At 56.1% G+C, this 26,852-nt stretch overlaps 13 protein-coding genes across 13 annotated transcripts; 4 read left to right on the top strand and 9 right to left on the bottom strand.

The window, feature by feature from the left end:
* Positions 1-1,068: 1,068 nt before the first annotated feature.
* N656DRAFT_786966 (GroES-like protein) lies at positions 1,069-2,283 on the top strand (the record flags this gene model as incomplete). The annotated part of the gene is made up of 2 exons (XM_064816563.1): positions 1,069-1,083; positions 1,150-2,283. The coding sequence occupies 2 exons, from the start codon at positions 1,069-1,071 to the stop codon at positions 2,281-2,283; spliced, it is 1,149 nt and encodes a 382-aa protein (XP_064674230.1).
* A 91-nt stretch (positions 2,284-2,374) lies between these two features.
* Positions 2,375-5,354, bottom strand: N656DRAFT_264380 (glycoside hydrolase family 2 protein). Its single transcript, XM_064809049.1, has 2 exons — positions 4,570-5,354; positions 2,375-4,521 (listed from the first exon to the last, which is right to left on the bottom strand). Exons 1-2 carry the CDS (start codon positions 5,071-5,073, stop codon positions 2,467-2,469), a joined length of 2,559 nt encoding a protein of 852 aa, XP_064674229.1. The 5' UTR covers positions 5,074-5,354; the 3' UTR covers positions 2,375-2,466.
* Positions 5,355-6,026: 672 nt separating this feature from the next.
* On the bottom strand, positions 6,027-7,732 carry N656DRAFT_774970 (ras-domain-containing protein). The gene is made up of 3 exons (XM_064814374.1): positions 7,273-7,732; positions 7,081-7,210; positions 6,027-7,003 (listed from the first exon to the last, which is right to left on the bottom strand). The coding sequence occupies exons 1-3, from the start codon at positions 7,425-7,427 to the stop codon at positions 6,227-6,229; spliced, it is 1,062 nt and encodes a 353-aa protein (XP_064674228.1). The 5' UTR covers positions 7,428-7,732; the 3' UTR covers positions 6,027-6,226.
* Positions 7,733-8,026: 294 nt separating this feature from the next.
* Positions 8,027-9,001, top strand: N656DRAFT_701074 (NAD(P)-binding protein; the record flags this gene model as incomplete). Its single annotated transcript, XM_064810917.1, has 3 exons — positions 8,027-8,064; positions 8,190-8,448; positions 8,507-9,001. 3 exons carry the CDS (start codon positions 8,027-8,029, stop codon positions 8,999-9,001), a joined length of 792 nt encoding a protein of 263 aa, XP_064674227.1.
* A 358-nt stretch (positions 9,002-9,359) lies between these two features.
* Positions 9,360-10,778, bottom strand: N656DRAFT_794935 (uncharacterized protein; the record flags this gene model as incomplete). The annotated part of the gene is made up of 4 exons (XM_064817361.1): positions 9,360-10,478; positions 10,533-10,561; positions 10,627-10,683; positions 10,745-10,778. The coding sequence occupies 4 exons, from the start codon at positions 10,776-10,778 to the stop codon at positions 9,360-9,362; spliced, it is 1,239 nt and encodes a 412-aa protein (XP_064674226.1).
* Positions 10,779-11,695: 917 nt separating this feature from the next.
* Positions 11,696-12,860, bottom strand: N656DRAFT_794934 (uncharacterized protein; the record flags this gene model as incomplete). Its single annotated transcript, XM_064817360.1, has 2 exons — positions 11,696-12,582; positions 12,668-12,860. 2 exons carry the CDS (start codon positions 12,858-12,860, stop codon positions 11,696-11,698), a joined length of 1,080 nt encoding a protein of 359 aa, XP_064674225.1.
* Positions 12,861-13,221: 361 nt separating this feature from the next.
* N656DRAFT_700531 (DUF1749-domain-containing protein) lies at positions 13,222-14,256 on the bottom strand (the record flags this gene model as incomplete). Its single annotated transcript, XM_064810873.1, has 3 exons — positions 13,222-13,504; positions 13,579-13,840; positions 13,902-14,256. 3 exons carry the CDS (start codon positions 14,254-14,256, stop codon positions 13,222-13,224), a joined length of 900 nt encoding a protein of 299 aa, XP_064674224.1.
* A 561-nt stretch (positions 14,257-14,817) lies between these two features.
* On the bottom strand, positions 14,818-15,879 carry N656DRAFT_724216 (uncharacterized protein; the record flags this gene model as incomplete). Its single annotated transcript, XM_064812533.1, has 4 exons — positions 15,585-15,879; positions 15,249-15,508; positions 14,938-15,185; positions 14,818-14,857 (listed from the first exon to the last, which is right to left on the bottom strand). Coding segments are annotated over exons 1-4 (819 nt in total), but the record flags the coding sequence as incomplete, so codon positions are not given.
* A 3,228-nt stretch (positions 15,880-19,107) lies between these two features.
* Positions 19,108-20,139, top strand: N656DRAFT_765568 (uncharacterized protein; the record flags this gene model as incomplete). Its single annotated transcript, XM_064813414.1, has 1 exon — positions 19,108-20,139. One exon carries the CDS (start codon positions 19,108-19,110, stop codon positions 20,137-20,139), a length of 1,032 nt encoding a protein of 343 aa, XP_064674222.1.
* A 354-nt stretch (positions 20,140-20,493) lies between these two features.
* N656DRAFT_745884 (uncharacterized protein) lies at positions 20,494-22,646 on the bottom strand (the record flags this gene model as incomplete). Its single annotated transcript, XM_064812916.1, is given in 2 exon segments — positions 20,494-20,895; positions 20,910-22,646. The coding sequence occupies 2 exon segments, from the start codon at positions 22,644-22,646 to the stop codon at positions 20,494-20,496; spliced, it is 2,139 nt and encodes a 712-aa protein (XP_064674221.1).
* Positions 22,647-22,875: 229 nt separating this feature from the next.
* On the bottom strand, positions 22,876-23,677 carry N656DRAFT_724211 (uncharacterized protein). Its single transcript, XM_064812532.1, has 2 exons — positions 23,367-23,677; positions 22,876-23,282 (listed from the first exon to the last, which is right to left on the bottom strand). The coding sequence occupies exons 1-2, from the start codon at positions 23,571-23,573 to the stop codon at positions 23,211-23,213; spliced, it is 279 nt and encodes a 92-aa protein (XP_064674220.1). The 5' UTR covers positions 23,574-23,677; the 3' UTR covers positions 22,876-23,210.
* A 520-nt stretch (positions 23,678-24,197) lies between these two features.
* Positions 24,198-25,691, top strand: N656DRAFT_745880 (uncharacterized protein). The gene is made up of 4 exons (XM_064812915.1): positions 24,198-24,495; positions 24,549-24,740; positions 24,796-25,426; positions 25,488-25,691. The coding sequence occupies exons 1-4, from the start codon at positions 24,340-24,342 to the stop codon at positions 25,523-25,525; spliced, it is 1,017 nt and encodes a 338-aa protein (XP_064674219.1). The 5' UTR covers positions 24,198-24,339; the 3' UTR covers positions 25,526-25,691.
* On the bottom strand, positions 25,572-26,852 carry N656DRAFT_264163 (RNA-binding domain-containing protein). Its single transcript, XM_064809048.1, has 2 exons — positions 26,129-26,852; positions 25,572-26,054 (listed from the first exon to the last, which is right to left on the bottom strand). The coding sequence occupies exons 1-2, from the start codon at positions 26,704-26,706 to the stop codon at positions 25,709-25,711; spliced, it is 924 nt and encodes a 307-aa protein (XP_064674218.1). The 5' UTR covers positions 26,707-26,852; the 3' UTR covers positions 25,572-25,708.

Genomic DNA, 26,852 nt, shown 5'->3' with positions numbered 1-26,852 from the left:
TCCTGGCCCTAAATTGTTGCAACTGCCGGCGCCGGCAGCAATCATTCCCGTGTCCCGTTCTTGACGTCTGCAATGCGACATCCCCACGAGCATGTTCTGGCAACAAACATATTAGTAGTCGTCTGCCGTCCGATCACACGCTGGTCGCGAAAACGCAGAGCTGCAGCATCAATTGCTGGGTGCATCTTCTGCCGTGTCTGAGGCATTGTGTACCAGGCAATGCCCTCTCGATCAGCCCATAATGCCCTCATGGCGCTTTCTGACATCCTAGTCATCCACTCGCTCGGAGCACCGAGTCCAACCCTGCGGATGCTACCGGGAAAACTGCATCTCGAATTCTAGATCCTCTCTCACCGACATTGCCCCTTTTCTAGACGATGGGTAAAGGAAGTTTCTGATTCTCACCTGACAAGAGACTCTCTCGCCATCTCGAGTCGAGCGGATACCAGGGACGATGCGCTCGGCTCCTGATTGGCGCGGGTAAAATGGCTGGATAAAATGGTCGCCCAGGGAAGCTTCGTGGGGTTCTGTAGGGAAAGCTGCACAACAGGTTCATCAGTGCCCAACGCCGTTGGCGGTTATGTACCGATCAATAGTCACCACCACACAACATGGCGTAATCGGCGAGGCCAAGACACGACCGAGTCCTCGCCGCTGTGGAGGACGGTAGGTTGTTGTTGGTGGGGGGGTACTGACATTGAACTGCCTGAACCAGCTTGTCACCCCGGACAGCGAAGCTACGGATACCCGCATGCCGTCCGAGCTTTCTCCTCCTCCTCCACAGATGCGGCTGGGCCAAGGGAGGAGGAGGGGTGCTGCTCGTTTTCCCACAGTTCCCCCTAGCTTCCATGAACATCTCCGAGAAACGGTGCTTAATCTTGTGACGGACCAGAGAGTCTATTTAATCCCATATCTTTTGGAAGTTCCTGCGTAGGACGCACCTGGTTTCTCCTCGACGAGCTCTGCCACTGCGAAAACACAACCAGCGTTGGTCCTCGTTCACTTCTATGCCATTGTGAGGTCATCGTCTGTCGTTCACACTCACTACTCATCTCAACACAAATCACAATGGCCGGCGCTTCTGTAAGCCAACCCTTACTCTATAACCACCGCCGTCCTATGAGCTAACCAACCCACCCACCCCTTCAGAACCTTTCCTTCATCCTCAACAAGCCCAACGACGTCAGCTTCGAGGAGCGACCGCTCCCGCAGCTCAAGTCCCCGCACGATGTCCTCGTAGCAGTCAACTACACGGGCATCTGTGGCTCCGACGTGCACTACTGGCTGCACGGCGCCATCGGGCACTTTGTGGTTAAGGACCCGATGGTGCTGGGCCACGAGTCGGCCGGCACCGTGGTTGAGGTCGGGTCCGCCGTCAAGACGCTCAAGAAGGGCGACCGCATCGCCCTCGAGCCGGGCTACCCCTGCCGGCGGTGCGGCGACTGCCTCTCGGGCAAGTACAACCTGTGCCACGAGATGGTCTTCGCCGCCACCCCGCCTTACGACGGCACGCTCACGGGCTTCTGGGTGGCGCCCTTCGACTTTTGCTACAAGCTGCCCGACAACGTGTCGCTGCAGGAGGGCGCGCTGATCGAGCCGCTCGCCGTGGCCGTGCACATTGTCAAGCAGGCGCGCGTGCAGCCGGGCCAGAGCGTCGTCGTCATGGGCGCGGGCCCCGTGGGCCTGCTGTGCGCCGCCGTGGCCGCGTCGTTTGGCGCCACCAAGGTGGTCTCGGTCGACATTGTGCAGAGCAAGCTCGACTTTGCGCGGTCTTTCGCCGCGACGCACACGTACCTCTCACAGCGCGTCTCGGCCGAGGAGAACGCCCGCAACCTGATCCGCGAGGCCGACCTCGGCGCGGGCGCCGACGTCGTCATTGACGCCTCGGGCGCCGAGCCGTCCATCCAGACGTCGCTGCACGTCGTCCGCATGGGCGGCACCTACGTCCAGGGCGGCATGGGCAAGGCCGACATCAACTTCCCCATCATGGCGCTCTGCCTCAAGGAGGTGACGGCGAGGGGCTCGTTCCGCTACGGGAGCGGCGACTACAAGCTGGCCATTGAGCTGGTGGCTTCGGGCAAGGTGGACGTGAAGAAGCTTATTAACGGCGTCGTCGCCTTCAAGGATGCCGAAGAGGCCTTCAAGAAGGTCAAGGAGGGCCAAGTCATCAAGATCCTCATCGCCGGGCCGAACGAGAAGGTCGAGAGCGGGCTTGACACGAGTGTGGATGAGGCCAAGTTGAAGGAGGCTGCTGCTAGCGGTGCTAGTGGTGGTTGCTGCTAGGGGAATTACGGCTGTATCTTTTGTGTATTGCATGGGGTCTCGGGTTGTAACTGGCGTTGCGGGTGCATAGGCGGTGTCTAGCTTTGCCCTCGGTTATCATGAATGCATTGGCGTCTTGAATGTATCCCAGGTATCTGAAAACTCTAGCTGAAGACCGGAAGCTCAGAAAGAAACATGATTAGATCACAGCATACCCAGGTATCTCGTCTCGATCTTTGTTCCAGCACTGGCCCCCTTGACACCGATCGTCACCACCTCCCCCGGCACGATATCCACCAGGTTGTCGTCAAACGTGACCCCGTCATCTTCGCACTCGAGCGCTACACCCTTGACTGGCACCTCGGCGCTGATTTCAACAGCGGTGGCGTCCGCATTAAGCTGCGCCCTAAGCTCCTTGGGTTTCTGCAGGTGTAGATACTTGAGCGGCTCGGGCCAGTTGACGTAGCGCGCAATCTGCTTGCCGTCGGTCTGGACCAGGTACGCGGCGACAACAGTGCGTCCTTCCTCGCCGACATTCTGTTTCCGCACGGGCACGTCCAGCGCGACGATTTCGGTCGACCGGTTCTCTGGGAGCAGCTGCTTGGCCGAAACTGTCTTCGAGAAGGTCTCCTCGCCCGTCTCCACGTCCCACGCTTTGAGCACGCAGTCGACTGTCAGGTCCTCCAGCGTCAGGTTGCTCCCCCACACCTCTATCTGCGTCTGCTCGTCGATGTGGACGCGCGTGTACTTGTCGCGCGGGTGGCGGTGTGTGCGGCGGGTGATGCCGATACTCACCGGGGCCATCTCGCGCTTGACGGTAAAGTAGGCCAGCTTGGGCCGCAGGTAGTAATCGGCAATACTCCAGCTCGTCACGGGCCAGCAGTCGTTGGTTTGCCAGACGAGCGCGCCGCCGCAGTACTCTCGCCCGGGCCCTTTCCACTGCCTCTTCCACAGGCGGTACGCCGAGGCAAGACACTCGCCTTGCATCAGCTGCGTGCTGTAGACAAAGTGCTCGAGCGGGTCGGGAGCATAGCGGAGGTTTTCGACGAGATACAGCGCGATTCGGCGCTCGTGGCCCTCGGCCTTGTTGTGGAAGTCAACTGTCGACGACTGCGGGTACCGGTCCGGGTCGTCTTTGCCCAGCGGCAGATACGCATCGATCGTCTTAACCGAAGGGAATGCCTGCATCCCGAATTCCGACACGAAGCGCCCCACGAGCTTGTCAAAGTTTTGCCACTTCTCCTGCGTCCCGTGCCACACGTTCCACTGGTGGATGTCGCCCACCGTTGCATCGTGCGTGTTGCGGCCGGCGCCCCAGGGCGAGCCTGGGTGGTAGAAAGTGCCGGGTATCAGGTCGGCACAAGCATCGGGAAGTACTTTCTCGTAGATGTAGCGGGCGGGGAAATCTGTCTTAAGCCAGCTTTCTGCGTCCTTGTTCTCGTAGTCGTATGTCAGGCCGGCCGATTCCTGGTATTGGTAATCCTCGTTGTTGCCGGCCCAGATGATGATGGACGGGTGGTGGCGGAGCAGCTTGATGTTTTCACGGGCCTCGCGGTCAATGGACTTGAGCAGCTCGGGCCAGGCCGGGTAGTTGCCGCAGCCAAACATGAAATCCTGCCATACGAGGATGCCAAGCTCGTCGCAGGCATCGTAAAAGGCCTGTTCCTCGTAGATGCCGCCACCCCACACTCGCAGCATGAACTGGTTACCCTCGGCAACCAGCTTGACCCAATCAAAGTACTTTTGCCGGCTGATGCGAGGGATGAAGTTGTCGGCTGGGATCCAGTCGCTGCCGCCGCAATAGATTGGGATGTTATTGACTTCGAAGAAGAAGCTTGTGCCCGGCTGCTCTTTCAGGGGGCGCTGGATCAGCTGGGCCCTCCGCAAGCCGATCCTCTTAGATATGGCGTCCACCTCGTGCTCACCACTGAGCAGAGTAGCCTTGATATCATAGAGAGGCTGCTTGCCGTAGCGGATGGGATACCACAACTCCGGATCTTGGATAAGGAACGCCACTGCGGCAGCGCCTGAGGTACAGTCTGTGGTTTGAGATGCGATCTGCTTGCCGTCTAGCGCGATCTCGAACCGTACCTTGTCGGCCTTGCCTTCGGTCTCTGCCACCAGCTTCACGTCTGCCGATTTCAGCGACTTCTCCACGACGCTCTCGGCGCTCAAATCTGCGATCCGTGACTCGTAGATTTCAAGGTTGATGGGTCGCCAAGGGCCACAGGTCAGGAGGGTTGGACCCCAGTCCCAGCCCTGGCTGGTCAGCAATGCCTCGAGTCAAAGCAGTGTCCCGGGACTCACAAAGTGGTACTGCGCTTTCCGCACAGCCAGTCGGGCGCTGTCGCCGTTCCAACACCCCCATTTGTGGTCCGGGTACTTTTCTACGAGCTTCCACCCGCGTAGATAGGCGCTATCAAAGGTAATCACCAGCTCATTTTCTTCCTTCAGGAGCGAGGTGACGTCGACCCGCTCCGGAAGGAACATGTTGTCGACCTCGAGGATCTTGGTGGCATTGAGAAGAACGGTTGCAAAGGTATCAAGACCGTCAAACGCAAGGACTGCCTTGGCACCCGCGGGCACGTCCTGGGCCTTGAAGCTGGTCCTGTAGGTCCATGGGACTTCGCCGATCCACTGGACGAGGAGCTCGTTCTTGCCGATGAAGGGGTCTGGGATCAGGCCATGGTGCAGCAGGTCGAGGTGGACGTTGGTCGGGAACTGGCTGACCGGCAGAAATTCGGCGTCTGTCTTGTCTGCCTGCCTGAATTCCCAGCTCTTGTCGATGGGTATGACCAGACGGGATGCCATGGCGGGGTAGAGTATCGAAGTATTGGTGAAAGACAGATTGGCAGCTCAGAGCTTGGTCCCTCTGTAGTCTGAGGGGGAAGGGCGGTATGAAGCAGAAAGACTGCAAACGGGGTTTCACCTAGCTTTATATCGACGCTCTCATCGCCAGATGCGGGTAGTTGTTTGAGGCGCCGTCCATGTTGGTGACCACGGGGGGAGACTCGCCGAGAAATGTTGCAAATGCAAGCACTGCCCTGGGCGCTCCACAGCGTCTGCAGCGGTCTGTAATGGTTTCCCAGGTCACCTTTACAGTCCAGGAAGTAATCGCCCTCTGGCAGTCGGCTCCGGGTCCCCAGTGCGCACCTTCCACGAGGCGACGCGTTAGATATTTGTACAGTACATTGGATATGGTATTCCCGCCCGATGGTGCAGTACTTTCCACCACAAGCTTTTCCAAGCCCCTACATCGCCAAACATCAATCAGCTACAGCGCCTTTCAGGCCAAGCTCTTCACTCAAAAAACAAACCCGAAGCTTCTTCTCTCAGTACACGCTCACTCCGGAATCCGGATATCAACGGTCAGCTCATGTTGAAAGCGGGAGTAGCTGATCCTGGCGTGTTAGCGTCATCGCTAGAGCGCGGAGGGAGGCACTCCGTATCCACTTCCGGTTAAATCGAGAACCCTCCCACGCGCGGGTCGAGATGCTGTCGCGGCTTGCGGCTAACAGCCCGGATGTGATGGCGCATGTGCATGCTCCAGCCTCATGCAACGGGTTCCCTGACATCTGCACGCAGCAACGGGAGCCGCAATGATATGTCCGATCGGGCCGGAGTGGGTACTGCGTAAGCGCTCCACTCCGATAATGGCCCCGGCTGCGGTATCATGTCACAGATCGCCTCCGATAACGTGAATGAATAAACCTGTAGGACTTGATCAGAAAAAAAGGCTCGTTAGATGCAAGTCTCTAGCCCTCGCTCTCCTAACTCCGCGCGGCAAGCTGTGCTGTACAGGGAACAGCAGGTAATCTCCCTAAACCGTAACACACCGGATGCACCAAGCAAGCAGGGAGGCAGTACCGCCCCTTATTAAGGTACACTCCAGCGACGCAGCCAACCAAAAACAATTATGGTATCATCCACCACTCATTCCAACACCCCAATTCGCAGCACCATATCAACAACACCCCTTATTCCTCCGTCTATTCGTAAGCGTAAACACCTCTTCCCACTCCCTCAGCCCTCCCTGGCCCGTCCTCTTGGTATTAGTCCGCCGCCTCCTCCGCCCGCCGCCAATCCCCACGTCATCTGCGGTGATAGTACTCTTGATACTCCCGCCGTCGCTGGCGCCAGCATTCCACACCGCGCCCGCATCACCGTACTGGATGCCGCTCATGGGATCGTCAGGGTCAATCTCGCCCAGCTCGATCTTGGTCAGGATGATCCTCGCCAGCCGCCCAAACACCTCGTCCACGCCCTCCCCGCTGAACGCGCTCACCTCCATAGTGACGGCTATGTTCACACCGCTGGCCCACCGGCTGGCTTCTACAGCCGAGACTTCTCTCCCGTCCGGGGCGACGGTCGCCTTGAGTTGGGAGCCGATGCCCGGGTGGATGGTGGAGGTGGACGAGTAGGATGAGGGAGGCAGGGAGGAGGCGGCCGGGGTGGCGGTGTATGAGGTAGAGGCTGAGGCCGAGCTGATGGTGCTGCTCGGGGTTGGCGGCGGGAGGAGGGAGAGGTTGGGGTCGTTGTCGCCGGCGAGGTCCACTTTGTTGCCGACTAGTATGAGCGAGAGGTTGGGCGAGGCCAGCGCCCGCGCGTCGTTGAGGAACGGTTGCAGGCTGTTAAACGACACGCGCGACGTGATGTCGTAGACCAAGATGGCGCCCGCCGCGCCGCGGTAGTAGGAGCGGGATACCGACCGGAAGCGCTCCGTCCCGGCTGTGTCCCAAAGCTGCGCACGGGGTTTGGTTAGTGCAAGGGCCGAGGGCAACGGTGAGTAAGTGGTAAAGGTTATGTAGAATAGTGTACCTGCAGCTTTATCCTTTTCCGCCGCGCGCCGGTGCCTACTTTGATGATCTTGCTCGCGAACTCGACGCCGATGGTCTGCGACGATAAGACACGCCATTCATTCTTGACGAAGCGGTGTAGGAGACAGGATCTGTGGGCAGCTCGTCAGTCGGGCGGTCACGGTTTGACATGAGGAACCTGCCGCCGACGTACTTGCCTGTCCCGCTCGGCCCTAGCAATATGATCTTCGCCAGATAGTCGTACATGCTCCCCAGCTCCTGCTCGCGCACCGTGCCCATGCTGTCCTCGCTGGCGGCCGAGGACCCCCGCGGGCGCGTCATGCCCGGCAGCTCGATGGAGCTGCTCATGCGTCCGCCCAGCCCGGAGACAGTGCCGAGTGGGGAGAGCTGCTGTGTCTTTCTGCCGCGCGCAGTCGGTTGCGTCTAATCGGGTGTCTGTGCGGATAATAGCAACGTGCTCTGGCGCGGACAGGTCAGGTAAGCGTTCGTAACGCAATTCTTCGTAAGTTATTGACAACTGGAATTGTTTGTAACGGGTCGCGTAGCAGTTAAGCGGAAGATTTGCTGCTCCGGGGGTCACGATTGTTAGAATTGACGGCTCAAATTGCTGCTTATCTGGGATGATGCGATGCCGACCGTGGCTTTGCTTGCAGTGACACGAGACTCGATGACATGGGGGTTCGGGAAATGTCACAGCTCCGACCAACCAACAATGCGCCGCTGGGGCAAAGCACAGACCGCGAGCTCGGCAATTGCCGTTCGATCTGCTGATCCTTGGCGTCTGGGCAATCGGCGCGGACGAACCGAGGCACTTTCCGCTGGACTCAGGCACCGACACAGCAGATTAACCGATTCATGATGCCCTGCAAGGATGTTACATGAGTTGAGGATTTCATAAACCTCTGTCTCTCATCCCACCGCTGTAGTCCTGATTTTTCTCATTTACAATGAAGATTGCAGGACGGACATTCGTCGTCTCGGGCGGGTAAGCACTTCTCTCCTGTAATCACATGCCAGCCAGGCCTTCCCAGCAGTCAAGACATCCAACCACTCCCAACCATATCCAGAGGTAGTTACACCCACTTACACACGATTTACTAACTTCCCCAGCGCATCTGGCCTCGGCCGTGCCTGTGTGCGGGACATTGTCGCAAGCGGCGGCAACGCGGCCGTCCTGGACATGAACGAAGAGCTAGGCAACGCCCTAGTCAAGGAACTCGGCCCGGCCTTGGTCAGGTTTTTCGTCTGCGATGTCGCCGACACGGACAACATTGCTGCCGTCGTGAAAGCCACGGTCGACTGGGTGAAGCAGACGGGCAAACCGCTAGGCGGCATCATCCCAGCCGCCGGCGTTGGCCGACCTGGTCTGGTATGACTATTCCCCTTCAAACCAAAAGCCAACACACTGACCCCGGCTTCCGAACCAGATAATCGACAAGAACCTCAACCCAGTCTCACTCGACGCTGTCGACTTCGTGCTGTCCATCAACCTGCGGGGCACGCTAGACTTGGTGCGGCAGGTACTCCCCCACCTAGCCGCGACAGAGCCGGAAGGGCCAGACGGGGAGCGCGGGGTGGTTGTCATGGTGGCCAGCGCGGCGGCGTTTGAAGGCCAGATGGGCCAGGTGGCGTACGCCGCGAGCAAAGGGGCCGTGGCGGCCATGACGCTGCCCATGGCGCGGGACCTGTCGCGGTTCGGCATCCGCGTCGTCACCATCGCCCCGAGCTTGTTTGACTCGGCCATGACTGCCGTTCTGTCGGACAAGGTGCGCCAGAGCCTGCTGAAGGCCATGGAGTTCCCCGCCCGCCCGGGCCGGCCGGAGGAGTTCTCGTCGCTGGTGAAGCAGGCCATTGAGAATGTCATGCTGAACGGTGTGGTCATTAGGCTGGACGGAGCGACGAGGATGCCGAGCAAGCTGTGATTGACTACCTAAGAGTTTTCGGGGTTATCAAGGGCCGGCGTTCTAAAATTCTCTCTTTCCGTCTGGGCGTGGCCAAGCAGAGTCTCATTGCCTTGTCGGTGACTACTATGGACAGGATGGAATACTCTACAAAAAGCCAATATCCGTCGATCAATATGCAGCCAAGCTGCCATGCCAAACCGTTCTTCCCAGAGCAAATGGCTCTATCCCTGACATGGCCGCCGAAAAGCGACCGATCCTCAACATTATCCTACAAGTTCAACCCCTGATAAAGATAAGTAGTCTGGCGAACCGTGTGAGAAATGCCAGCCCGGATTCTGAGGGCAGGCGTCGGCCCTGGTTAGTCATGACAGCTGTATCATGCGCCGAATGGCCGGTACAACTCGGGGTACAACTCGCGCCAACGCCGGTTTGCAGGAGCCAGAGACCCGTCCTCGGGTCTGGGTGAGATGTTCTGGTGGTTGTACGAATGATCGGGGCGGTAGTAGTCCGGACTGATGCGGCGCCGCTTGGACATACCACCCCGGTCCGTGGTATACCGGGGCGGCGACGGAGAGCGTGGCCGCTTACCGGAAGAAGTCGGTTCCACGAGACTCGCCCCAAGGGCCACACCTTCAAGAAAGGCCCGGGTAGCCAGGGGATTGCCCCTCAAGTGGTCGGGTAACAAGGTGCGCATGGCGTCACCCCTCTCCACCTGGGCCAACATGCCGGCAAGGTCGGTTTCGCGCTGGAGTTCGCGCTGGATTTCGCGCTTCTGAACATGCCCCATACCACGTTCGAAGGCTTGGACAAGGCGTCCCATACCAAGCTTCCTATCGCGGTTCTCCCGATCATCTTGATCATGTCCTGACTTGAGACCCTGGCCGACCGTGGCTCCGCCCTCATGGGTATTGAGAAGGCCACTAGTAGTCTCGTCCTCCTGTTGCTTCAGGCGAGCAGATATCTCTTCCACGGAACCAGAAACGTCGCGGCGTTTTTGGGGACTGATGTGGAGGTTTTTTCCCAAAATCTCCATCATTGCCTTGTGAGCCGTCGCGATCTTTGCACTTCGAGGATCGGGAAACTTCTCGTTGTGCAAGAAAAATCTCTCGCCGACCAGAACATGGTAGGTAAATGTACCATCGCTGTTCTTAATTTCCATCCACTGCGGATTGAAGCCGTGGCTCTGGCACCATAGGGACAGCATCTGCATCGGGCTGTTGTAGGCTAGGCCTGGGCGGGCAGAGATGTTGCTTGAGACGGGAACTGTCGGTCCGCCCAGGCGTGACAGGGAATAAGGATGGGAAGATAGCATCGCCACCGGGCCAGAATTTGCGGCACCGGGCCGGTGGTAATTATTCGAAGCGGCGGGCAAGCCGGTGCTTCCGCCGGATTGCGCTGAGTTCGTTCTCTCCTGTCCGAAGCCAAGCATGGCTCTGAATCGATCTTGCGGAGTATCTGGTTTGGGGATAGGGCCGGTCTCGACGCGGGAGTGTTCCTAACACAACCGTCTGCCGGACCGGCCGTTGAAAGGCGAGGAGGGGCGCCGGACTTGCGTGCCCGGAGAGGTTTGCGTGCGGCCTGCGTCATGGTCAACAAGGCATGGTTAGATAAGGGTCTTCCAGCGACAGCAGAGGTTCACGAACCTGAATCTGCCGCAGTCGAACTGTGGACGGGCGGCTTGGTGGGCAGACCGTTGGGAGCTGTGGCAATGTTAACCAAGCGTCGCAAGCGATGGGCAAGATGGCATGCAGTCCTGCTTACCCTCTGGGTCCCTCTTCACCGGCGGGGAGGGCATGTTGATCGCAGTTTACGCGTAATCGCGTAGATACTGTTGTCCTGGTTAGTCAACACAAGCCTTGTGCCGTCAACACACAAGGATGATGCGTAATCGGCCAGCGCGACAAAGGGCTGGCTTTGTCGATGATTCTGATTGAGGGCGAAGGGGAATGGAGAAGTTAGAAACAAACCAAAAGAATACCGGTCGGTTGGTGAGTCACAGGTCTTGAAAGCTCAGGTACATCAAAACTTTGGGCGGCCGAATCGAAGAACGGAAGGAACGACCACCTGCAACAGCCTCTCAGAAACGATCACCTGACCAACGCGTGACTACGCGACTTGCGTGTATCCAAGGGAGCCTGTCCCCGGGCTAAAACTGGATGGTAAGGGCCTCTTTCCTCCTTTGCAGTCATGGGTTGAAATGGACTGGGTTTATGGCCCATCGCGTCACTCACGTCCACTGCCAGTTATCCTGGTTATAACTGCAGACCCAAAGCAACGGCTCGCCCCTAAATGTTAGCAGCTTACCTTATATCAGGCTCATGAGCTCATCTGGGCTCAAAGCGAAGGCGCGTTAGTCGCTGCCGGTTATTAAATGGCACAGGGAAATAAAGAAGACTCCCATGCGACATGATTTCCAAATTCCAGGCGCGGGCTGCAAACTGTTCCCTAGCCGAATAGCTGCGATATGCAAGGCTAAAGCCTATTATACCAGGTATCGGAGGCCCCTTCAAGAGCTTGAATCCGAGGATTGACATATAAAACCTAAACTGTTCTAGATCTTAGATCACTCTTGTCTGAAAAGTTTAGAGGTTCTTGAACAGTGAAGCCCTCTGGCAGTGTTTGCCCTGTCCAACACATCCAAGACAGGGTAACGGGAAGGTGCATCCTAGCATGTTTGCCCCTGATGGCCTTTATCCAGTCTCTCCCCGTGACTCAGTACAGGCTCTGGACCAGGGGCTCCCCTTTCTCCCATCTCAGGAGATTTTCAACCTGCTGCTCGTACCAGGCATCCAGTGTCGCCTCCTCCACATAGCCCATATGCGGCGTGAGAAGCACCCGGCTCCGGCCGTCCTGGCCCCATTTCGTGGTCCTCCACCTGCTATCCAAGGGCAGTGGCTCCAGATCAAACACATCCAGCGCCGCCGCCCTGATCCTCCCCTGCTCCAGCACTTCCAACAGATTCTCCTCCACCACCAATGGGCCTCGCGAGGTGTTCACAAAGATGGCCCCCTTCTTCATCCTCATCAGATCCGCCTTCGCAATCCCGCCCCTCGACCGGTCCGACAAGACCAGATGCACGCTCACCACATCCGCCGTGCTGAACAATTCCTCCTTGCTCACAACCTTGAAAGTCTTCTCGCCACTCTGGTCCTCAACCGGCAACCCGGCTTCCCTGGCCTTGTCGTCGGCCGCCTGCTGGGTGAGACTCGAGCTCCAGGCGACGACGCGCATGCCAAACGCCTGGTGCATGATGGTGGCGACGGCGACGCCCAGGCGGCCGAGCCCGACGGTGCCGAAGACCTTGCCGCGCAGCGTGACGGCAGGCACCGTCTGCCAGCCGCCCGTTTTCACCGAGAGATCGTCCTGCGCCGTGTTGCGCGCCGCGCCCAGGATCAGAGCCACGCAATGCTCCACCGTGCTGACGGACCCGACTGACCCGGCATGCGCCCGGTCCACCGCCCCGGCTACGGGAATTCCCCGCTCCCGGAACGCCTCCAGGTCTAGCGCAAGGTTCCGGTTGCCGGTTGTCAGCAGGAGTTTGAGATTCGGCAGCCGCGAGATGAGGTCCCGAGGAAACGGGGTCCGCTCACGCATCGTGGCTGCAGAAAGGGAGTGTTAGTGCCTAGTACTAGTATTTACGTGGAAGCTGTCATGCCAAGGGTGTCGGGGTTGGGGTTGCGTTACATATCACTGTGAACGGTTGGAGGCGCGAGACGAGTTGGTCCTTGACATCTTGCGGCGTGCCCGGGTGATTGTAAGGCAGAAGTGTGTCTTTGAAGAAGGTGACTTCGTATTTGGCCGGGTCCAATGCCTTGAACTTGGGCTCGGATATCCCCTGGTAGTCGTCAAGGACCGCAATCTTGATTGGCGCCGACATGGTCAGGGCCAACGCTGATGGAAAATAGATGCAAGGTGTCGCGAGAAAAGGGGAATATTGGAGACATGGGGGGTAAGGAGAGGGAAACGTCGGCTCTCTACGACTACTTCTTGCGGGGTTCATGGGTGGACTGAATCTCCGAAGCCGGGCCGCTCCAAACTCCGCGATGCTGTCATTGCCGGGAATGCCGGCCCCGCTGGTGTGGACTTTCCCCGCAAGCGCGGCCCCCTATTACCGACTGGTCGGTATTTGGAGCGGAATGGAGCTTCCAGATCCACAGTTTCCCGGTTCAAGGTATATCTTCCTATTTATTGACGGCTAGAATAGTCTTGGGTTTTGAGGTCACTATGGCAGGCATGCGCTAAATCGATTCCAAAAATCCCTTCACCCTCTTTGCTAGCCGTTTCTGGGCCTCGGACTCTGACACAACATGGTCGGCACCCGGAATGAATCCAGACAAATCGCTAGCAAGTCCCTTCCGGCAAAACGAAATCCATCGGGCCAGCAGCTCATGCCTGTCCACCGACGCCGGCACCATCTCGTCACTGCCGGCAGGCACAAAAAGCACCGGCTTGTCGATCCTGCCAAATACTGTGGCAATCCTGGAGTCAGGGAGGTCAGACGAGAAGTAATCGTCGTCTCCCCTGTACTGCCCGTTAGATGACTGGAGCCAGAGACGGTATAACCACCTGCATCACACGACATGAGAGCCACTCACCCCTTGGCTGCGAGGGAATGCCACCTGTAAGCAGTGACAGGTGTGCTGAAGATCGGTGGAAGAAATGTCTTTGGCATTGGATGATCCTGCTGACCACGCTCGATCATTCCCTCTGCAATCTGAATGCTGCGTTCCAGTGCATCAGGGGCCATGAACAAGAAGGCAGCTTCACGGTCAGATACCGGGCTCTGCAGAATATAGCCATCCACCGGAGGAGTCTGGTGCTTGTCGCTGTCCGTGTACTCGAGACAGTCCTGGCAGCCTGCCACTCGACGTCAGATCCGGCAAAGTCATCAGGAACGGAGGAGCAGAGATACACGCACCCGTCGAAGCACCCATGAGGACAATCTTCTCCTTGCCAATACCGCGAAGATACTGGACCAGAGCCGCCATGTCTTCGACGTCGTTTGCGAGGCTTGAGTACCCGAACCCCGAATAAGAGCTGCGCATCCGGAATTCCCACAGAGAGTAGCTCAGTGCCGGAGAACCATGTTCCAGCATGTCCGCCAGGAAGTCGAGGTCGGTGGAATGCGGCCCACTGGTGAGCCCGCCGATGAATACCAGGGCGTTGCGAGCTGAGGATGGGCCCCTTTCGTATGCGCAAGAGTGTGGTGTTGGAGACGGAAACGGATGCACTGTGACAGCAAAAGGGGCGCGAGGGCGATCGGAGGATGGCATTGCTGCAGGAACCGGGGAGTGAGGGTTATGGAAAACACGCTGCTCCCTAGGGAAGATTGAGTCTGTCTATGGCTTCTTGATTATAACAGTGTTGGCCATGGGTATAAGTAACTTGGTAAGTACATAGGTAGTTCTGTCTCCCTGATGTTGATGCGCGAATACGAATACGCGAATACGAGTGCGAGCGCGGTTGATGGTTCTACCCCATACCAGCGAGGCAACCCGAGTGCCTACAGACTTGTGGACATATACAGTACTATTTTTGGGCATCATTTGGACTAGATGTGTACCTAACCTCACTACTATCCATCCTGACATCGACCAAATCAGGGGATTGTGAAGTGGAAGGGCAGTGAGCAACTCCATACCCTTCAGTAACCCCCTGGAGACACAGCTCTCTCTTTCTTTTCACGAACGACAGGGTACTGGAAACTCGGAGTCAACAGACACACTGGGCAGCCCTACGATGGCCATCTTGCTGTGAAACAACTCGCAGCATTTTACAGATCCACCAAGTCACGGTTCAGGGGCCGCCGCCTCAAGGGCAGCACCGGCACCCTCTGTACTGGTTCCAACAAAAACGACAAGCACGGCAGCAAAGCTAAAACAAGTGACCAGATCTCAGTTACTGCTAGTGCTCTCCAGTTTGTTCAGATATGATAAAGAAGGGGCATGACCCACGCTGCGGTAGCGCTGAAAATGTCCTTTGTGCTTGCCGAGGTGATGACGCTCAGGGAAAAGGAGAAGAGCGCGGTAAAGGCGGCAACAGCACCGATGCGTGCCGGCATGTTCTGTATGGCATACAGAACCGCAATGCTGGCTACCGGGAGGAGAGAGGCTACCAGGGTGGATAGGATCTTGAGCACCCGAAAAACTCCTTCATCCCGGTAGCGAATCGTGTTGTGGAGGAAGTCCTTTGTTTCCTCTCGCTGTTTTTTTACCCTGTTGTTAGCACGAGAGGAGGCCACAAGTTGATGGGGGGATTGAAATACATGTATGTGCCTGCCTAGCAGCCTGTTGTACTTGTGGACTAGCTTGACAGTGAAATCGGTGGTGAAGTTGTCCTCAGGAGACATAGGGACCAGGCTGACCATATCGTCCAGGTCCGGTTCGCTCCAGATTTTACGGTCCAAGCCCTCAAGATACACATTTCCCATCGATGGCCGGTGCATCCACTCGTCCAAAGCCTTGATTTGGCCTGGAAGTGGACGGCGGAGATCAAGGATCTGGCGGTGGCGGAGCAAAGCCTCGTCTGAACCACATACAAACAGCAATGGCTCCTGGTCAGCCAAGAAGAAGACAGACGGGGAAAGAAGGGATGAGCGTACAGTAGTCCTTCAACTTCTCCCTGATTACCAGCATTGTCTCCCACTGAATGCCGTAGTTTCCCTCCGGGGCGTCGTCACTCACTGACCGCTGCAGTTTGTACCAGTTGAGGGCGTAGCGCTTTCGGTCTTGATGGTCTGACTCCTTGTCATCCTTCTGGTACATTCGCAAACTGGTCTCAAGCTGGACAAGCTCGGCTTGCCGGTACAGCAAGTCCTCGGCGGAGAGTGCTCCAAAGCGGCGGAACGCTGACACCTCGGGCAAGTGGCCCATTAGCTGGCCCAGTCGGTCGTAGCCCTCTGAGCGGTGTGAGGTTTCAGTGAAGTCGCCAACATGGACGGCTCCCTCCTGTCCCATGGCTCTTGTTGCGGTGAGGTGTTATTTTTTCTTCTTCTTTGTTTATATACCTTTATTTCTTGATAAGTCTGTACAGAGTTTGTTGAGGAGAATGTGCTTGAAGAGTGAGAACTATGAACTTGGCCTGCTTTACATGTGAGCCTGAGCCTGATTGAGCCCCGGTGAAAGCCTCGGTAGCACATGGAGACCGCCCTTGTGTTACTTGTTGTGTCGTGTCTTGGTTAGGGACAGACAGGGATTGATATTTGTTTGTTCTGTCTTTAGCTGCAGCATCGAAGCTCTATGGTCCTCAACTTGTGTTACGTCGGAATCTATGGCGTATCACGACTCGGCCCAGTCGGCAGAACACGCCAGTCGGAATGCCAGTGGCCAGGCAAGAACGACTCACCCGATTGTTGTGCACGGTGCTCAGGCAGATGGCAAGTGCCGTTGCCTCACTGTGTTATTTGTTGTATGGAGAAGGACTGTATAAACTTTACTAGTAGTACCTCCGTGCCTAAGGTACCTTACTTCTACATGTAAGAAAGGTAAGACCAACCTGGTACAATACCATCAGGTATACTTACTAAGAGCTGGAGTACGACTACATGTACACGTATTGGACCAGACGGGACGTGTCCCCAGTGTGGAGTAACTTCAAGTCGTAGCAAACATGGCCGAACGACAAGTTTGGCTGCCTTCAAGCTTCCTTCCAGCTTCCAGTCCGGAACTGTGTCACATTTCGCATTTCCAGCTGTTAGGTACCATACGTCTTAGTCATGAGCATACACGAACATCAACAAACCAAGTCGTAGTCATATCTGGGGCATGGGAGTTCGCAAACTCTGCCACGTATCAGACTAATCACTAAACATGACTGGGCATAACTTGAAGCTGGTCTTCCTATTTAACAGTTTCCTATTTCCTCTTTCCACTTCCATCGTCTTGAGGAATACTTCGACAGTTAGAAATCTGACATTTCTCGGAACTTATTACTCACGGATAGAGCAGAGAGCACGAGACATGGAGGAAGACTACTACTATCATTCAAGTTCTCTCCCTGGAGCCCGCAGGGTTGAGAGGTATCGCGAAGACTGGCACCAAGACGGCGAGTCACAACAAGAGGCTAAACTCACTCCAACCCCAACAAGAATCTCAGAGCAAGAAAGGGACAACGAGCAGCGGCGGGGATGGCCGGCCTACTTGGACCAAACTTATCATCCTCATCGCAAACCTGAGCCTATCTCTCCAGCTTACTGGCAATCTCGACGGAACGAGGCAGTTAACAGCGGCAGAATCAGATTCCAGGAGCCAATCTCATATCTGTCACCGTCCTCTTCAAGTTGTCGTCCCACGCTGGAGAATCTGGGACATGCTCGATACGGAGTGCGAGGCGAAGACAGTAGAAGGAGGCATGGACACTCCACGGTCAGCTCACGCGCTAATACAGCACATCTTATCCCCGTCCGTGACGCCCCAGACCCGGCCTACGAGGATGAGCGGATTGCCTCCCTCCGCTATCTGCATTCGACACCGAGCAACCATCAGGCAGTATATGATCATAATGATGTGTGCCCCATCCACAGCCGCGCACATCGAATACCAGCCGTCAGATATGATAGCAGGCACAGTACCCTCGAGCATCTGACCCCAAACAACGACGGAACCACATATGGGTTTTTACGCTCCGTGCCTCTCAATCTCAGGCGTCCCGAATCCAGCCAGAGCAATGCTCGTCCGCCAAGGGTACGCTTGACCCCTAATGTTCTATCAAAGTCTACCTTTTGCTCTGGGACGCTAACAAACACATAAACATGTACAGAGATCCGACATTGCTCTTTTCTTGGAGAGTGAGAACCGTGACAGGTACAAGAAGGCACTCGCGTTGCTTGATTCTGGAAACCAGCTTGGACCCTTGGTTGCGTACGACACCGTCCTGGCGCTTGGTTTCCAAAGCAGGGACTTTCACGGAGACCCTCAAGTCTTTGAGTGTGTTGGAGGGTTGGAGAGCGTCACTGCTGGGACTGTTCGGATGAGATACTACCAGAATGGTAACTTCAGCAAACCCCTTGTCGACGACTTCCATGTGGTGGAGTCATTGCCAGGCGGCTATGACATAATTCTTCCAACCGAGGAGATGTTGGACGATCCTGATGTGACACCCCTGGTTGCGGCTACGATAGCACCAGCAAACCCCCCAGATGCCGGCGAGTTTATATCCTTTCATCGCCCAAGTCAACATCCAGTACTGACTTGGCCCCGCAGAAGAGATAGCGATGCAGATCAGAAACCAGCGTATAGCTGACCAGCAGGCGGCAGCGCATCAACAGCAGACGCAGGCTGGACAACAGATGCAGGAACCGCGACCTCGGCAGGTTCATGCGCCGGCCGGGGCACCGCGGAGGTCTGGTGCTAGAAACAATAGGAGAGGGCAGGGGATATGTTGCTGCGCTTTATAAGGAAACCTGGTATTACTGAAGGCCAACACGCAATTCCTTTGCCAGTCCTTGACAATGGAACTTGATCCTATCTGAACCCCCTACCTAAGGTACCGAGCTTTAGCAAGATTGCCAGCTGGCTAATGGCTCGTTCTTTAGATTATTCATTATAGTGTCAGTTTTTGAATTAAGAGTCATGACTTAGATCTAAGCTATAACCTGCTCTTGCCGCAGCCGATCTGTCGCAGTCGAGACTGGAACCACTTGCTATAAGGGGGACTTGATTAGGAGCCCAGACTGAGTTGCTAGTATATACCGGATGACTGCACAAGGCTTGAAAGTGACATAATGGCGACTGAGGCTTGCTCTAGAAGTTTGTGTAGTTGTCAACAAGCTCTCTCAGCATATACGTGGTACTCTAGTAAACTATCAGGGAGGTGGTCAGATAACATCCCTCAGCCCACCACAACAACCTGGCTCACAAAGGCACCAATTATTAGATGACCTTCCTCGTCTATCAATGTTGAGGGATATAGACCGCAAGGCAGTACGCTGACAGGCTGAGGTACATCACCTTACATTGTGGACACTGGACAGGAACCGAGTTGACTGTACCTAAGTATTCTACATATACCAGCTGTCTCCCCAGAGACTTGAAGTACTTGATGAAGTCTGAATACGCCAAACTTCATATAAGCAAGCTCGTAATTCGTCATTCATCATCACCCAGTCGAACCACGTTGACTCGAACATGGACCCCTTAATGCCCGGGCACCACCCCTCCATTACACGGAATCCAAGATTCCCACCCAACAACCCGCAAACCCGTCCCATAGCACCCCCATTCCGCAGATTCACCAGCTATCATCAAACCCACCTCCCAGGCCCCGACAACCCCCTGAACCCGCTCGAATCAGCCCCCGAGCACCCCGACCCCGAAGTAATCCCCCGATACTGGGAGCACCGCTGCCCCAACGCCGGCTCAGCCCGGCAATGGTACCACATGCAGGCCGCCACCACTACCATAGTCCCAAACCCTGGGATCAGCCTCCAGCCACAGCTGCACTTGATCCCCGAAGGCACCCCCTGCAACCTGCACTGCGGACACCGCGCGCACCGCAACACCGAGCTGCTCAACCACCGGCTGCGGCCCGTCGCGCTGCTGGGCGGGTACAACTTAATCCAGGCACGGTTGGAAAGGTGGTGGATGCGGTGCTCGCTGTGCGGCAACACGTGGCGGAACTATTTGGAACATCATCCCTTCCTTGCCACTGCTGCCGCCACGGCGCTGGCGCAGAATCGCAAGACGAGGTTTGGGAAGGAACCGGGAGGGATGCAGGGATTTGGGGGGCTGGAGACGATATATGAAGAGCCTGAGCTTGAGGATCTGGAAGCTGAGATGTGGTCTGGGACTAAAACCGGGTTCCAAAGGGGGAGTGCGAACTTGGAAAGGGGGGATGAGAACTTGGGAAGGGGGACTGCCAATAAAAACTTCATGTTGGCAGGCAGGGGGGGAAACACGAGTGTGGACGGGCATCCTCAGACTCCGAGTTTGAGCCAGGAGAGGAGAGGCGTGACTCATAGTGCCTTTGTCAAAGCGCCGAGGAGGACGGGACCTAGGCCGGTAGCAACGGAATGTGCGTCGTGCGGTGTGAGGTTTTCAGAGTTTGCCAGGCCCATTAATCGGTTTGGAGAGGAGGTTGACGACGTAGCTGGACGGAATGAAAAGTATCATGCTAGTGCAAGATGGGAAAATGAGTCAACGGGTCCCCTCTCAGGCTGACGACCTCTCAGGGGATACCGTGGATGGTGGAGCTGAACAAACACTGGTTGTAGAGGTTCGCCGGCCCTGATACACCGCTTTGGTGTCACTGTGGTACACAGGTAGTCATGATCTGACACGTAGAGTTAACTGCAAGTGGTGAATTCCCACGCCCAAAGGTCAGTCAGTGTAGGAGGTAGGTTTCATATGTTCTGCTTGATCTGTCTGCCGAGTTACTAGTGGTCTGCGCAGATCCTGACGAGAATAATACACCATGCTCGACAATGACACCCCGAAGATCATTTTGTGGAGCTACCAGCAGTTGATATCTCATAATATAACAGTGTCCCAAGCAAACCGGGCGACGTGTCCAGCTCAAGCAACCTCAAACGTCTTGTCACCCCATCCGTACAATCTCTTCAGCCGACGGGCAAAGATAGGAATCAAGTACCCTTCGATTTGGGACTTGTGCGGGCGGTGCACTGTGAACGACTTATTCGCTGCCATCCTCTCAGGGGGCAGGAACGTGTAAACAGAACCAAACTTGGGCACGACCGAGAACCCCAGCTCGGCCATGGCAGCCTGGAACGCTGCCCAGCTCACTGCGCCGCGGGATTCGGACTTTGCGAACAGTACTGAAAAGACTTGGACGGTCGATGGACGGACTTTGAAGGTTTGCAAGGGCAAAACGGGCTCTTCAGCAGGAGTGGACAAGGTGGACGGCGCAATCTCGTACACGGACGAATGTGACGGGCGGGCCTTCTCCTTCTGCAGAACCTTCGCTGTTCGACTCTTTTCTCAACCAGCTGCGTAGCCGATTCTGGGAAGGGTATCCAGCCAACTGTTTGGTCTTGCTTCTGCTCGTTTGTCTCCTGTTCCGATTTGGCTTTCGCTTCCTGGTACTGACTCTTGAGATCAGAGAAGCAGTCCTCAACCAGGTCTTGATACAGAAACCCCAGCTTTGTACCCGTCTTCTCGATGATGAACTGATCAAGAAGTTTCAATGCGCCTTCAGCCACTCCCGGCTCCAGAAGATTGTCGATGGGAACAACACAGTCCCGGAGATCAACCTCATCTTTGATACGGTTTAGCTCGGCCTCCAGTTCTTGCGATTTAGAGAGGAACGTCTGATTCTTCTTGCGTGAAGGCGAGGGCATCTTAATGGTGGAGGAGAGATCTTGAAAGAACCCAACGACGGCAGCCATGTCACAGAGGGCGTCAAACTCCCTCCCCTGGGGTTCTTCTAGCTCCGTGGGGTGCAGTTCATGCCGTTTGGCCAGATCCCTGAGATAATTCGCGGCCATGGAGGCACTGGTTGTCGGTTGGCAGAGATTCAGCATGAGCTGTAGCTGGACTTCGGGTTTAGAGCCCCTGATGTGCTCTTTGATGGAGACACGCGCATTGCCGGCCTTGTCATGCAGGTTGGAGAGCCGCTTGAACCACTTGGCACCCATACCCGTCTGAAAATGACGCTGAAAGAGGGCTTGAGCCCGTCCGTATTCCATGTGACAGATATTGGATATCTCTTGAAGGAGCATGGGTCGGTAAACTTTATCCGAGACAGAGCGCTCGAGGAGATCGAGGAGGCGGTTAAGGTAAATCCAGATCGCAGCAGCCTTGACTGCGCTGTGGAGGGCTTCGAAAACAGCACCACTGATGTATCGATCGGTGTGAACTGGCAATATGCGCCCTTTTTTGTCCGGCACAAGTTCTGGCCGACTAAAGAAACAGATATTGACGTTATGAGCGAGCACGACGGGCTCGGTCGAAAGCAGCTGTAGGTATTCATCAAGTGACGCCTTTCGGTCGGCGGCGCTGGCGACCAAGTCCGGAAGAGCAAGCGATGTAGGCCGAGGTTGGATGCTAAGCTGGGCTAGTTCCTTGTCGGGCAAACCGGCTGACGTTGTCTTCCGAGCCCTACTTTCGGCACCCAACTCCAAGATGTCCTCGATGATGATGTTGAGGACCTGTATCAGAGTCACTTGTCGGTCCAAGATGAGCTCCCCGGCGGATTGAGGAACGCAGAGGCCTGCATTTATGATTGGTGAGAGACCAATAAGCACCTCGGCGTGGTTTTTGAGGATTCTGAGCGAGTCTCCGTAGCGCTCATCGGAATGGAAAACGGTGTAACAATTCGGAAAAGCCTCGACATGACGAAGATTCCTTGTGAGCATCATCTCCATGATAACACCATGATCTCCAGGCCCACCATTTGGGCCGTTCTTGTATTGCTCAACGAGGGAGGTTGTGGCGCGGTGCTTCAGCATTTCCAAGAGCAAGTCAGAGTTGGGATCCGTAATGTCGCGCAGATTCCACTCTGGAATGATTTTGCAAACGCTTCCCAAGGATGGATCCCTCGAGTGCCTCAACACCGCCCCATCAGCCGCGCCAGCTTTCATGCATCGTGCTCGTTGATTCTGGTCAAAGGATCGCCAGATCCTTTCTACCGTGGAAGCGTGGGTCCGGTACTTCCGTGTAAGATCAGCATGCAGCTCTTCTAAGAACTGCTGTTTTGTTTCTGCTGCCATCTCGTCGGGGAGGGACACGAGTTGGTGGGCCTGAAGTTCGAGGTTGGAGCTGTCAGCTGTGTTGTTTTGAGGAGAAATTCCCTCTTGATGAGGAAAGTAGCAACTGGAATGCCCGCGTTCTACCTACCTAATGCTCGGCCTTACTGCGAGTATGAGGTAGGTTTGGGAACTAGGAAGGCAAAATTAACTGGAAGACTTTCAGAAATTCACCCCCAGCATGCAGTGACCCGCGACTAGGGTTTGTAACTGACGCCGAGAAGGTACCAGTTCCAAAAACAAAGCTCTTGTGCCCTAGACTGGATGTAATGACTTGCTGCCTACACATGCGATACACTTCACTAAGTTCTCGATAACCCTATGTGAGGTCATGGGGTCTCGACAATCGTAACGTGGAGTCTGGAGATCAGATGAGAGTGACAGCATGCGCCCAAATAACTCTTGAGACTTGGGGGGCGTCGGGTGCTTTTCTCTCTCCTTCCTGATGCATTCGCCACTTCTCTCCAGCAAAGCCTCCAAGAGTTCACTGCCCAAGGTAGGCCCGTACCACCTTCCCGACCTCCCCTTTTAGTTGCAGTAGCGGTTCTGCCTCACCCAGTTGCACATGACAGTTCCTACGCAGCTGCAGCACTTGCAAGCCTATGCGAACTGTCAGTCACCCATATTCCATCAAATCATCTGCTGGGGATTTTCAAGGCATGAATTTCTCTCCACAATTCGTACCTTTCTCCGTCTCTCTGAGTCGTTGGCTCCATCGATACACTGCAAGGTACGAGTATTCCACCGAAACTGGTTGTAGCAGGCAGCCGGATTGATCACATCGGCGCAGTCGTCGGTCCTGAGGAGTTCTTTGGTGCATTCAGGAAACTCCTGGCAGAGCACCATGGTGAAACAAAGGGCAATGAGCCCGAAAGAACTTGCGAGCTTCATTCTGGGCGTGCTCAACTTGCGGATGTGACGGCAAGGCAATAGAATTCAGCGTGAACTCAGCTGAAGTTGACCACCAGGCAGACACCTGAGGTGAGCGACGCGTGGTATATCAATGAGTGGCCTATATCAAAGCCGAATATACCGACTCCGAATCTTGATGATGTCCCACAACCCGTTTATACACTGACATTAGGCGGGACCAACCGTATCAAACCGGATGTTTTCCTTTTGATTAAAAGTTCCAGCAAAAGTTGGCCGTGACCTTCATTCGTCCAGAGCTAATATCGGCAGAAGCAGCTGCCATTCCATACGTTTTCCATTTGCCCCTTGCTGGGCGGACCAAGATCGAACCGGGATCGCTCCAAGTGGCCAGACTCTACTCCCGGTTGAATCCCCGCCCTTCTCTCCGGCTAGCCATGTGGACGGCGCTAATCGACAGCATCGATGAAGGCTTGAGCCGTTGGGTAATCGCCACGCGGCGAGATGAAGTGTGATTAAACTGTTATCGGTTCGGTTCCCGGAAACGTGCTATAATTGTCAGTTGCCACTCCCATCATGGATGTATTCATATGTTTATATATGCCTGGTCCTTGGCTCAATCAAAAGCTTATCCAGCACCCGGCAACTGGTGATTACCAGAGGCCGGGTCTCATAAGACGGCGCCATACATCTCGCCCCGTCTTCCCCTTTTTGTCCTCTTTGTCCTCTTTCGGTTTCCTCTCCACCACCGTCGTCACCCTTACCATACCGACTACCGAGTGAAACGATGAAGTGGAATTCGGCCGCCGCTGTCTTTGGGCTTGTTGCGCCCACCCACGCGCTGCTTCGGTTCGGCTGCTCTCAGCTGACCATCCAGCGTCTGGACCCCCTGGTTACCCCTGGGCAGAACCCGTCGCCCCATCTCCACCAAATCATTGGAGGAGTATGTACAAGATGCTCCAGAGTGAAAGCATGTAAGAGGCTGACCAGTTCTAGAATTCATTCAATGTATCAATGGACTTCCCCTCCCATGATCTTGTGAAGCTGTCGACGTGCACCACATGCCAGTTCACCGAAGACTTGTCCAACTACTGGACCGCTGTCCTCTTTTTCCGTGCTAGGAATGGAACCTTTAAGCGAGTGCCACAGCTGGCCCAGGCAGGCATGGAGGGGACCAAGGGCGGCATGGTGAGCATGAAGGCATCGCAGGATCTTTGAATCTGTCCAATTGACACGAACCAAGGTCGTCTACTACATGTCCGACGCCCTCTTTGACACAGCCCAGCGGTCGTCAGTCACGGCCTTCAAGCCCGGATTCCGCATGCTCGTCGGCGAGGCGTCGTACAAGGACCGCGAGCAGGCGCGCGACTTCCGCCAGCTGACCTACACGTGCATGGAGAACCAGGCCAGCCGCTCGCCCGAGACGGTCGGGTTCCCCAAGACGCCGTGCAAGCTGGGCATCATGGCCAACCACCGCTTCCCGACGTGCTGGGACGGCGTCAACCTCGACTCGCCCAACCACCGCGACCACGTGGCCTACCCGGAGACGGGCACCTTCGAGTCCGGCGGCAAGTGCCCGTCGACGCACCCGGTCAAGATCCCCCAGATCCTGCTCGAGACGGTGTGGGACACGTCCCAGTTCAACCGCAAGGAGGACTGGCCCGAGGACGGCAGCCAGCCCTTCGTCTGGTCCAACGGCGACAGCAAGGGCTTCGGCAACCACGCCGACTACGTCTTTGGCTGGAAGGACAACGCCCTCCAGAAGGCCATGGACGCCCACACGTACGTCTCGGCGCCCATGCTCAGGACCCAGAGCATTTCGGAGCAGAACAAGTGCACCGTGCGCAACATGGTCAATGAGAACTTTGATGGATGTAAGTGAGCTTGGAAGTTGTGGTGTGTGAGGAGTGCATGCTGACGTTGGTGTCTCAACAGGGCTTAAGGAGCTTCCGGGTGGCAACCCCATCTTCTGAGAGAGACTGCAGTGTTCAGTCCCGCCTAGATTGGTTGGTTGCATTTGCGAAGAGCGATGCTCCTAATGTATGTATTTCGAGTAGTCTCCTGTCGGACGGTTACTACGGGTAGTATAGTAGCGCCATTGCCGCCGAAAGCCGATTCAAATATAGGCTGGTCTCCCATAGCATTACTATGCAGTCTCAGTTGGCATTGGGACCAGTCCGCCAGCTGCTGGCCGTCATGATGGCCCTCTGCCTCTCGCTGCGCTCCCTCCTGTCCGGGTCATCCTGCCGGCCCTGCTGCCCGCCCATGGCAGGCTGACTGGAGTCGCGAGGGCCGCCGGTTACTTTCTTCCAGTCCAAGTCGGGCATCCTTTTTGTGCTGTGACGAACGCGCAAGGGGCTTCCTTTGAACGGCCTACTATCCAAGGCCTTGATCGCTCTCTCGGCTTCTTCGGCTGAGCTGAAATCGACGAAACAATAATGGTGGCGACCTGGTAGAGACCTTGTTGCCGCTGGCGGAGTGATCCGCTTGCCAATGGCGACGCTAAAGGGGGCGACGTGTAAGTCCAGCTGGCCGAAACTTGAAATCGGGTACGGGAAAACGGCAGATTCACATACTATTCGAAACCCTCTAGCAGCCTTTGCATCTCGGTGTCATGGTGCTCCTGGTTGATCATGATATCCAGGCCGCCAATGTAAAGCTGTGTCGTGTTGATGCCTGACCGTGGGCGACTGCTCCTCTCTTCTATATGCTGGACTGCCGCATACGGGCCCTGTTCTTCCCGCGGCTGACCGCGCCGACCGGCGTTCTCGGGGCTCCCTTTCCAGTCACCCCAACGCTGGAAGGTCGGGGTATACTCAGCGCCACGACTGCCGCGCCAGCGAGACTGATGAGGCGTCTTGGGATGGCACGGCCCGACCTTGATGGGGCGGTTGAAGAGAAGCTTGCCGGGCAGCGATTCCAGTGCCCGGTCGGCCGCTTCGCGCGTCGTGAACTCAACGAAGCAGTAGCCGGGGTTCCTTCCACTCACGGGGTCGACTGAGATATGCAGCTTCTCCAATGAGTCGCCATATCCGGACTCTCGCAGCAAATCTTCAATGTTGCTGGGAGTGACCGCATAGAGCAGGTTGCCCAGGTAGATGCGCCGGCCCTCTGAGAGAGCATCGCCCTGCTGCTGTTCTGTACCGATGTCCATTGTGAGGTTTGACTTTGAACTGTGAAATGAGTAAGTCGTCGCCGTGCGGATTTTCGAACAGAGCAAATTTTAGTCTCTCGGCATTGACTAAGGCAAAAGGGACTCTAAAAGAGTCTTGGGTTTCTTGAGAGGACAGGGTTCAAGGG

The sequence above is a fragment of the Canariomyces notabilis genome, assembly GCF_033297395.1.
Source record: "Canariomyces notabilis strain CBS 508.74 unplaced genomic scaffold N656scaffold_2, whole genome shotgun sequence".
NCBI lineage: Eukaryota > Fungi > Ascomycota > Sordariomycetes > Sordariales > Chaetomiaceae > Canariomyces > Canariomyces notabilis.
Note: the sequence above shows the minus strand (reverse complement) of the source record. Positions and strands in the feature narration are given on the sequence as shown.